The sequence below is a fragment of the Salvelinus fontinalis genome, chromosome 35, assembly GCF_029448725.1.
Source record: "Salvelinus fontinalis isolate EN_2023a chromosome 35, ASM2944872v1, whole genome shotgun sequence".
NCBI classification, from domain to species: Eukaryota; Metazoa; Chordata; class Actinopteri; order Salmoniformes; family Salmonidae; genus Salvelinus; species Salvelinus fontinalis.
This window is the reverse complement of record NC_074699.1, coordinates 32326908-32338290: the sequence shown is the minus strand read 5'-3', so window position 1 is coordinate 32338290 and position 11383 is coordinate 32326908. Positions and strand designations below refer to the sequence as shown.

The following is an 11383-nucleotide window of genomic DNA, read 5'->3' as shown; positions in this document are numbered from 1 at the left end:
TTTTCAGAGCCTTTGTCCTTACACACTACTGCTGCCTAGTGGTACAAAGGTTAACGGCAGCGAACTGTGATTATCAAAACGAAAATATTTGGTATGCATCAAGATTGTCTACATGGAGTACCCGTAGAATAAGCTATTTGGCATGCGGATTTTGCTCTCATGTTGTTTATGGCTGTAGCTGGGTCAAATCCCAAATTTAACCATAGCCCATCTTCGTGACAACTCTGTCCCGGGAAGATGTCGAGTCGTGCTCTGAGGAGGTTGAAGGGGAAACAGCGGGGGCAGGAGGCCCTGGACCTCGGGGATCTTGTCCCAGGTGAAGGGCCAGAGCCAGTGGAGCAGGCTGCGGATGTTGAGGAAGAAGAAGAGGAACTGGAAGAAGCTGTTCTCCAGCCTGTTAAGAGCAGCATCAGAAAAGCTAAGAAGAATAAGAAAAACTTGAGCAACATTTACGAACTGGTGGAGTGTTTCTCTTTTTCTAACACACATTGCAAAATGTTTACGAAATGTCTCGCTAACTGCCACCTAGCTCCACCCCCTAGGCTACATAACTGTGTGACATAGCTAGCTAGCTTGTTATGCTAGGCAATGAAAAAAGCAGCAGGACACATTGACATATGCAGACAGTGTCAACAAATCAAACCAGCATTATACTGACTAACCGATTTTGCCTGGCCAGACAGGACTCATACAGTACACCCCCTTGCCTTGACCATATGAATGTCACTAGGATGGGTTGGAATCCCAATGGCTCCCGCAAGAACAAGAAAAAAAGGCAGAGACTGACCAAAGATTAATTAAAACTATGTGCCAATGTAGAGATTTAGTCTCTGATATATAACCTTAACCTGAGCCTTTCCATACTTCTTGCTGGAACCATGTCGTTGCAGATATGTGATGCAGAGAATGACGCAGAGAAAGCCACGACTGATGAAGACACAGTGAAGCCAGAAGAACAGAATGGTGATGAAAGCAAGGAGAAGAGTGACAGCGGGGAAACAGAGAAGAGAGATGCACAGCCTGAGACAGGTGCTGCGAAGGTGAGGAGAGAGACGGACGCCCTGATGCACTGTAGCCTCTACAGTTTCATGGGGTATTGTGTGCCCCTTCCTCTTCAGTCTTGTTGTTATTATGCATGATTGATCTAGTCAAAATGTTTTGAAGAGTTGTTTAATAGTTTTTATGATGTCAGTCCGAAGATAAAGCGAGCAAGAAAAAGAAGAAGAAGAAGAAGAAAAAGAACAGTACAGGAGATAAACAGGTATATAGTCCATCTTGACAAATCACTTACACATATGTCCCCCAATGTGGGGGCACTGTTGTGCACATTGCCATATTAACCACTTGCTTTAGCAGCATTTTATTGTGTATTGAGGCTATGGGGGTGCTGCCCTGATGCCGTCTCACTCGGTCACATAGGCTGCTCTGTTTTATATGTGGTTGTCAGGAGGGAGCTGGGGAAGACATTGACGCTTTGCTGGAGACCATAGAGCAGTCTAATGGACTGACCCTGCAGAGTGAGGGCTGTGGAGCCTCAGACAACAGGCCTGTACTCTATGTGGAACACAGGTGAGTAGGTTAACAGCACAGCAGCCAATCAGACATCAGGTCTCTTAGTGGGGTAACGTCATACAATCATAATATACTTAATTTATGGCAGTAATTTATCAGTGATACATTTTATTGGGACTTACCCTCTTTTGTTTTTTAGGAACCTGAATCCTGAGACGGAGTTGAAGAGATACTTTGGAGCTCGAGCAGTTCTTGGAGATCAAAGGTAAGATCTTCACAGAACTCCTTATCAGTGGGACTACTACTATTAAAGGTTACAGTGTAAGGCCATCTCTTCATTCTTTCCTCAGACCTCGTCAGAGACAGAGACAGTTCCATCGCAGCACCTGGATGACCATCCCTAAAGACACCTGGCCACGCTTCAGTCGCCCAGGTCAGACCTACACTCAACCTCTCACACTCGGGCATCGCTCAGAATGCTGAAAGCCGTGTGAATACATACTATTTATGCAACATTTCACAGAAATATTTTTGTGGATGCAAATGTAATTAAGTTTCTCCCATGACAAAGTCACAAAACATCGCTCGACCAAGAGTCGTCTGTTCTTTCGGCAAATCGATTGGTCGAAATGTGAAAACGTGCATTTTTCCATATATTTTGGGCTCCCGAGTGCGCAGCGGTCTAAGGCACTGCATCTCAGTCCTAGAGGCGTCACTACAGACACCCCGGTTCAAATCCAGGCTGTATCACAACCGGCCTTGATTGGGAGTGCAATAGGGCGGCGCACAATTGTCCCAGCGTCGTCCGGGTTTGGCTGGTGTAGGCCGTCATTGTAAATAAGAATTTGTTCTTAACTGACTTGCCTAGTTAAATAAAGGTAAAAATATATATATATATATTATAGACACATCCTATGTGTTTTAATCAAATCAACTATATGCACTGAGCTTGTCTGATGCTTTAAGCCAACTGTTTCATGAAATATTTAAGACACACAAAAGACACACATCAACAGTGTGTTGCTGAAGCCATTTCTGACTGAAAAGTTATGTGACAGAAATCCCTAATTTGTTTAGGAAAAACATTCTCTATTCCCTCAACCCTTTCTATCTCTACATGACACATGTATGCTTCGTATGCACGTGACCAATAGGGCCTGACCTGTAGCATATCATCATCCATATATATCTACAGAAATAAGACAGTTCCTGCTTCTGTTGCCTGTTTGAGTGTTTGTCTTACGGTGTTTGTCTTACGGTGTTCAGAGTTTGTTATAACCAATTTATTGATGTGATTATGATAGACAAACACCGTAACACAAACACTCAAACAGGCAACAGAAGCAGGAACTGTATTATTTCTGTAGATATATACGGATGATTTATAAAGCCAGGCACGTTTAACAGTTAGGCTATTGATTATAGACCTAATTAAGTGGGGGTTTCCTCTCTCCTCACTTAGTCAATTAAGGCAAGGGCTGTTTTCTTGTCTCCTAACTCTGCTGCTGCCTCTGTCGCATTGTTATCAACACCAATATGCCGGCTTTGTTATTAGCAACATGGTCTAGGAAAAGGCGCCAATTCAACAGCACACTGATGTGTTTCAGAACCGCGGACAGCGACCACTATCCAACGCAGGAGAAAGAACATTTGTGATAAAAAAATATTTTTTTATATTTATTTTTGTTGCACCATTATTCTTACATAATATAACCAAATACAATCTCAGTAGCATGTCTTAGAGTGAAGGACTATGCCATCCCCACGGCCTCCACAATGGATCAGTCCACTCAGACAGGTGCAAATTGGACAGGTGTCTTGTACAGCATGACTGTTATATTATTTTTGCTTCTGCTCAACTAAAGAAATCTCGGTCGACCAGTTGACTAAATGGGGTCAGCCCTACCTCATACACTAATGTACTGTAACTATGATGGCATAAATTAAGTTCAAGCGAACAATCGAGAGGCATGGCAGGATCCCCGTTAGCTGCTGCCAAGGCAGCCGCTACTCTTCCTGGGGTCCAAACAGAAACAGAAAAGTAAGCCCGGTGTACAGTATAAACGTTATATTTCAAAATACAGACGGTATGATTTTCAATACCATTCAGAAATGAATAATACAAAAAAAAAGTTATACTTTTTTGGGTTAAGGGCACCCCTGCCTCGTAAGGGTACGTACTACTCCACTGCTGATAAATATAATTTAAGTATAACTATAAGAAATCTATGATGTGTCAGTAAATTATATCCAGCTCAGGGCTTCAATAATGCATTTGGTTTGCTAACTTTCTTGCTAGATGTCAAGCTTCTTGGTTACAGCAGAGACATTCAATCCCCTCCTGGATCAAGATCCATGTTGACTAAATGGTTATGTGTGTAAATACATCAAAATATTTATTTATATTCATTATTATTTGAAATAGCGTCCCTTATCTGCATTTTGGGTAATACCGTATATCCCGATATGTTAGAGAAACGGTATGAAAATCTGGATACTGAACAACCCTACAAAACAACACATCAGAACAATAGTCTGCATCATAAATAATTCAATACATCACAACAGACATTGTGTACTGTACACATTCACACTACTCTACCATTAAAATGTACAACAATACAATATTACAATGTGTGTGTGTCTCTTCGCAGTCCATGTTGTGCTGTGAGGTGTTGTTTTATGTTTTTGAAATCTGATTTTACTGCTAGTTCGGGTTACCTGATGTGAGAGAGTTCAATGTAGTCTTGGCTCTATGAAGTACTGTGCGTTTCCCAACCTCTGTTCTGAACTTAAGGCAGGACTCTACAACCCTGTTCCTGGAGAGCTAACGTCTTGCAGGTTTTCACTCCAACCTTAATCTAGCACACCTGATTCTAATAATTAGCTGGTTGGTAAACTGAACCAGCTTATTTACAACTGGAGTTGGAATGAAAACCTACAGGAGGGTAGCTCTCCAGGAACAGGGTTGGAGACCCCTGCCTTAGGGACTGTGAAGAGACCCCTGGTGGCATGTCTTGTAGGGTATATATGGGTGTCTGAGCTGTGTTAGCTGTTGAACAGACAGTTTGGTGCTTTCAACACGTCAATACCTCTCACAAAGACAAGTAGTGATGCAGCCAGTCTCTCCTCTACTTTGAGCCAGGAGTGATTGACAGGCATGTTTTTGAAATTAGCTCTATGTAGTGTACATTTAAGGGCCAGCCACGCTATAGCTCCAGACTCCACTATACTGTAGCTCCAGTTTTCTGAAATACATTTTGAATGGCCAGTTTCTATTTATTAAGATTTAATCAATTATGCTAAATTTAACACCCGTCTCCCCGGGCTGGCGCCTCTGTGTTGAGCAACAAGGCAACAGTGTTTCTCCATTATCACATTTGGAATTCTCATCGGACTCTAAGAATCCTGGTTCAGTTTGGGTAGCATGTAACCAATCAAGAGTAGCAGCAGAAAAAAGTGCATGTTAACAGCAGTGGGCAGCCTGAAGCCTTGTTGACATAGACAGCTTTTCTGGGTAGGATCACACTAAAGGCTGTGTTCTTAAATGTTGCCATATGACGTCTTGTTAAAAAACAGTCCAATCACCACATATCGTTAATCAAATGCTGCCTAGCCCTCTGGCTCAAAGATATTGATGTTTGGGAAAGACTCAATTGATGTTTGGGTCCATAGTGCCCCTGGTGTTGTGGGATACTGGGCTGTTTAACCCAGAGCTGAGGTTGGAGAAGAATCAGAGTCTCTGTTATGTCAGTGTTAGCTACTCCTCAGGGTGTTAAAACTCCCCCAAACTCAAAGCTTATACAATCACCTGACTGGAGATTTGGTCTGGGAAATATCATTTCCCTCCCAAAATATAGATGGGTAATTTTATTTTACCTCTCACTTTTTGAGTAGTCTCAATGCCTTAGCTTGTATGTGGTACACCATGACTGCTGTGTCACCATGAAATGCTTCCCTCTGAATCCACTTCTCCTTAGCCCAAAGTGTGTTCATTCAAATTCTAGGGTGCTATACTGTACTTGGGCATAGAATGAGTGGGACAGATTGCAATTTTTATTCCACTTAAATATCTACAGTGCATTCGGAAAGTATTCCAACCCCTTGACTTTTTCCACATTTTGTTACGTTACAACCTTTTTCTCGTCAATCTACACACAATACACCATAATGACAAAGCGAAAACAGATTTTTTGAAATGTATTGAAAATTTTAAAAAACAGAAATACCTTATTCACATAAGTATTCAGACCCTTTGCTCTGAGACTCGAAATAGAGCTCAGGTGCATCGTGTTTCCATCGATAATCCTTGAGATGTTTCTACAACATGATTGGAGTCCACCTGTTGTAAATTCAATTGATTGGACATGTTTTGGAAAGGCACACACCTGTCTATATAAGGTCCCACAGTTTACAGTGCATGTCAGAGCAAAAACCAAGCCATGAGGTTGAAGGAATTGTCCGTAGAGTCGAGGCACAGATCTGGGGAAGGGTACCAAAACATTTCAACAATCAGGCCTTTATGGTAGAGTGGCCAAATGGAATTACATGACAGCCCACTTGGAGTTTGCCAAAAGCCACCTAAAGACTCTCAGTCCATGAGAAACAAGATTCTCTGGTCTGATGAAACCAAGATTGGCCTGAATGCCAAGTGTCATGTCTGGAGGAAACCTGGCACTATTCATATGGTGAAGCATTCTGGTGGCAGCATCATGATCTGGGGATGTTTTTCAGTGGCAGGGACTAGAAGGCTAGTCACCGGAAAGATGAACGGAGCAAAGTACAGAGAGATTCTTGATGAAACCTGCTCCAGAGCGCTCAGGACCTCCGACTAGGGTGAAGGTTCACCTTCCAACAGGACAACAACCATAAGCACACAGCCAAGACAACACAGGAGTGGCTTCGGAGCAAGTCTCTGAATGTCCTTGAGTGGCCCAGCCAGAGCCTGGACTTGAACCCAATCGAACATCTCTGGAGAGACCTGAAATTAGCTGTGCAGCGACGCTCCCCATCCAACTTGACAGAGCTTGAGAGGATCTGCAGAGAAGAATGGGAGAAACTCCCTAAATACAGGTGTGCCAAGCTTGTAGCATCATAACCTAGAAGACTCGGCTGTAATCGCTGCCAAAGGTGCTTCAACAAAATACTGAGTAAAGGGTCTGAATACTTATGTAAATGTGATATTTCTAAAAACCTGTTTTTGCTTTGTCATTATGGGGTATTGTGTGTAGATTGATGAGGGGAATAAACTATTTAATCCGTTTAAGAATAAGGCTGTAATGTAACAAAATATGGAAAAAGTCAAGGGGTCTGAATACTTTCCGAATGCACAGTATATCTATATCGAATTGCCTTATCATTATCTTTATTCCACATGCACATCTATATCAAATTGATGCAATTTCAACATACTGCAACTGTACACACATTTAACCAATAATGTGTATAAATCCTGGATGACTGATGGGGCGCTGTATTGAAGCCACCGCGCAGCCATCTTGGTACTCCTCCTCAATTGTAAAAATTTTGGATTTTGGAAGCTATAGAAATGCATTTATTATTGTCTATATTCGTTTCTGATTTATCCTAATACAGACACTTTAATGCATACTTTTAAGTTGTATTATGTGAGCTAAACATAAAAATGAAAAAATATGTAACATTTTCCTTAAAGCATTTTTTTTTGGGTGCTAATGTTACTGTCTCCACTACAACAACAAAATCTTTAAATACATGTCATTTTGTCCTTTTAATTGAAATACTGTAGAATTCCATTCATTTCTGTGGAGGACTGCTCCTACTAGGGAAGGCCAATATGGCCGACTGGTGGCTTCAAATCACATTTTATTGGTCACATACACATGTTTAGCAGATGTTATTGCAGGTGTAGCGAAATGCTTGTGTTTCTAGCTCCAACAGTGTAATAATATCTAACAAGTAATATATAACAATTTCACAACAATACAAACAAATTAAAGGAATGTAATTAAGAATATATAAATGTCAGAGCGGCATAGACTAAGATACAATAGAATACAGTATATACATATGAGATGAATAATGCAAAATATGTAAACATTATTAAAGTGGCCAGTGATTTCAAGTCTATGTATATAGGCAGCAGCCTCTAATGTGCTAGTGATGGTTATTTAACAGTCTGATGGCCTTGAGATTGAAGCTGTTTTTCAGTCTCTCGGTCCTAGCTTTGATGCACCTGTACTTATCTCGCCTTCTGGATGATAGCGGGGTGAACTGGCCGTGGCTCAGGTGGTTGTTGTCCTTGATGATCTTTTTAGCCTTCCTGTGACATTGTGTGCTGTAGGTGTCCTGGAGGGCAGGCAGTTTTCCCCTGGTGATGCGTTGGGCAGACCGCACCACCCTCTGGAGAGCCCTGAGGTTGCAGGCGGTGTAGTTGCCGTAGCAGGCGGTGATACAGCCCGACGGGATGCTCTCAATTGTGCATCTGTAAAAGTTTTAGGTGCCAAGCCAAATTTCTTCACCCTCCTGAGGTTGAAGAGGTGCTGTTGTGCCTTCTTCACCACACAGTCTGTGTGGGTGGACCATTTCAGTTTGTCAGTGATGTGTATGCCGAGGAACTTGAAGCTTTCCACCTTTAGCACTGCGGTCCTGTCTGTGGATAGGGGGGTGCTCCCTCTGCTGTTTCCTGAAGTCCATGATCAGCTGCTTTTGTTTTGTTGATGTTGAGTGAGGGGTTATTTTCCTGGCACCACACTCCCAGAGCCCTCACCTCCTCCCTGTAGGCTGTCTCGTCATTGTTGGTAATCAAGCCTACTACTGTTGTGTCGTCCGCAAACTTGATGATTGAGTTGGAGGCGTGCATGGCCACGCAGTCATGGGTGAACAGGGAGTACAGGAGGGGGCTGAGCACGCACCCTTGTGGGGCCTCAGTGTTGAGGATTAGCAAAGTGGAGGTGTTGTTTCCTACCTTCACCACCTGGGGGCGGCCTTTCAGGAAGTCCAGGACCCAGTTGAAGAAACTTAGCCTCTGAATGGGCAATACATAGCATCAGCAATCCAGGGTTTATATACGTCATTGCATGTAACTCACATAGAATAATACTGTCTGTAATATTTCCTCCCTCAGGTATCTCAATGACCCTACTGGAGTCCAGGGATGGTCTACAGTACTTCACCTTCGAGCACAGCCGAGACTACCAGCAGATTCAGTTCAAGTTCCTGGACTCAGTTGAGTCCATGGATCCCAACAACATTGTGGTAAGGCTACACCCGCGGTCTCAGGGCGATTGATCAGCAAAGCCGTGATGCGTGTCTCAAATATCTAGGACAACTGATATGCATGAATTTAGATTCTAGATAAATCCTGACTAAGATTCTAGGTCACGGCATGAGAAACTAGAGGTAAACTCAGTTGAAATTTCAGGTTGAGGACATACATAGTTTCTAATGTTTAGACAAACGATGATCCTCCCCCCTGTCCCCTCCATAACTCCCCCACCCATCTCCCTGTCTTCCCCACCTGTCCCCCCTACCCTTCTTCTGTCACCCCCACCCTCCCCCACCATGCCCCTGTCCATCCCAACCTCCCCTTCTCCCCCATCTCCCCTACCCTCTCCCTGTCTCCCCCATCCCTCCCCCATGTTCCTCACTCTCCACCTGTCCCCCTGCCCTCCCCCTGTCTCCCCCCCCCCCCCCCCCCCCCCCCTCTCTCCAGGCCCTGCTACAGATGAACCCCTACCACATTGACTCCCTGCTGCAGCTCTCTGATGTCTGCCGCATACAGGAGGACCAGGAAATGGCCAGGGACCTAATCGGTGAGTGTGAGGGACCTGATTGGTGAGTGGGACTCCTGCCTTTGCTCTGGTTGGCAAGGAGGGTCAACTCAAAGCTCTGATTGGTTAGTTGGGGATCCTCTCTGCTGTATCCTCTTGCTCAAGGTTTGTAAATGTGTCATGAGACCCCTTTGGTATGTTTCCTTGGACCCATATACAATTTAATCTAGGTCCCAGATAAATAGTTGGAATAAGTTTATGCAACATTATTCTTGATAAACATCGGTGTACTCTGGGCAGTACATGTTTAATAGGTTAGTGGATACACAATACCTATACCACACACTGCTCTAGTATGTCATATATTACCTGATGCCAGGGTTTCTTCAACTATGGTTTGGAAACTGACGTAGGCCCTGAGCATGTGAGTGGTGGGTCGCGAGTTAGGAGTAAAACATTTATTCACACACTATTTCTTCTTAATTTGGGTGGTTCGAGGACACTAAATTTCTCATTTGGGTCTCGAGCTGAAAAAGCTTAAGAACCTCTGCCTTATGCAATTGATCCAGAGAAGGTTTAATAGTTAAATTGAGTCAGCTGTATCCACAGCATGTTTATTCTCTGAAAGACTCTAAATTGGAAAAAAAGAACAAGGGGCCAGCATGCAAAGTAGCGTATTTCAGATTCCTCAGGTAATGCATTTAGGCAGGAAATGCTACCGTACTGTTACTCCAAGCCTGTCGCTACTTGCCTGCTATCATCATCTATAAATGAGTTGATAAATACAGTTAAGATTTGAGCAGATCACGCTTTGGTCAGGGCTAAATCACATCAATACAGAGGGCAAGCAAAAGCAGCTTCCATTTACAGTGACTTCTCTCTGACCTCCAAGGTGAAAGTACATTTTCAACCACAAGTAACTGAATTGAACCCATCAAAATATGTATTATTTTATAGTTATCTAGCCACGTGTTTGCACTGTACACAATACATTCAAACAACCCACTGATTGTTCAGATATAGTCACTGAAAGTGCATGTCAAGATTCTTGTGGGCGTAGCCCCTCTCATCCTGTCAGCTGCTCCTGATCATGCTAAAGAGGTCCTACTCATATCAACTCATTACAACAGCTCTGGATTTTTTTTTATACAGTTGTATAATCTTAGTTTGCAAGGGCTTAGTACATTGGGATCCTACCAGTGTTTTGACCAATGAGAAATGCTGCTACCTCTAGGTAGCTAGTCTTGTTGATGTAGTAGTTGACACTTGAACTTGCAAGGGAGAAAGTGAGTGGTTTCACTTAAAGCTGTTTTCATGCCTTCCAGCAGAGGGAGACATTTATGTTTTTACAAAAGACAAACACAGACAGGTGGAAGAAGCCTGGAGGAGGGTATTGTGATCTACCAATTGAGAAACACTGAGACTGTTTAGCAGCCAGATAGTGCTGGCTAAAGTTATATATTTTCACTTGTCTTTGATAAATGACTGTGTGTGTGTGTGTGTGTGTGTTTCAGAGCGTGCCCTGTACAGCTTTGAGTGTGCATTCCACCCTGTGTGCAGCCTGACGTCAGGAACCAGCAGACTGGACTACCTGCGACCAGAAAACAGGTTAGATAATACATCTCTGCTATACAGGTCAATCCACAAACGCTGTTATGCAAGGGCCTTTCTCTTAAATTTCCAATGAATTTATCATTTTACATGGTTTATAATGTCTGTATATTTATCCTCTCTGCAGGGCATTCTACTTGGCTGTTTATAAGCACATGATGTTCCTGGAGAGGAGGGGATGCCCCCGGACAGCCCTGGAGTACTGCAGACTCATCCTGAGGTACATGGGAGACTGTGTGTGTATGTGTGCGCACAGTGTGCACCCCAGGTGTACGGGGTAGAGGGTATGAATCGCATAATGGACAGAAGTACAGCGACGGACTGTTTTTTATTTATTCGCACAAGAAAGACAAATAGTGCAGATAAAGACAAAAAGTGTGGGCATTTAATTATTATAATTTTTTTATGTATGTAGATTAGGGCCTAATACATTTATTTCAATTGACTGATTTCCTTATATGATCTGCAACTCAGTAAAATCTTTGAAATTGTTGCATGTTGCAACAGGT

At 43.0% G+C, this 11383-nt stretch overlaps 1 protein-coding gene across 2 annotated transcripts in view; it reads left to right on the top strand.

The window, feature by feature from the left end:
• The first annotated feature begins 74 nt into the window (after positions 1–74).
• Positions 75–11383, top strand: part of tcf25 (transcription factor 25 (basic helix-loop-helix)) — a 34552-nt gene continuing 23243 nt past the window's right edge. Inside the window, exons 1-10 of one of the 2 annotated variants that reach the window (XM_055899990.1) lie at positions 75–459; positions 891–1040; positions 1193–1261; positions 1448–1569; positions 1712–1777; positions 1863–1945; positions 8618–8748; positions 9206–9305; positions 10778–10871; positions 11002–11094. In XM_055899990.1, the coding sequence (XP_055755965.1) occupies positions 238–459; positions 891–1040; positions 1193–1261; positions 1448–1569; positions 1712–1777; positions 1863–1945; positions 8618–8748; positions 9206–9305; positions 10778–10871; positions 11002–11094 (1130 nt within the window). In that variant the 5' untranslated portion in view covers positions 75–237. The remainder of the gene's footprint in view (positions 460–890; positions 1041–1192; positions 1262–1447; positions 1570–1711; positions 1778–1862; positions 1946–8617; positions 8749–9205; positions 9306–10777; positions 10872–11001; positions 11095–11383) is intronic. The other variant, XM_055899989.1, reaches the window with a different exon arrangement.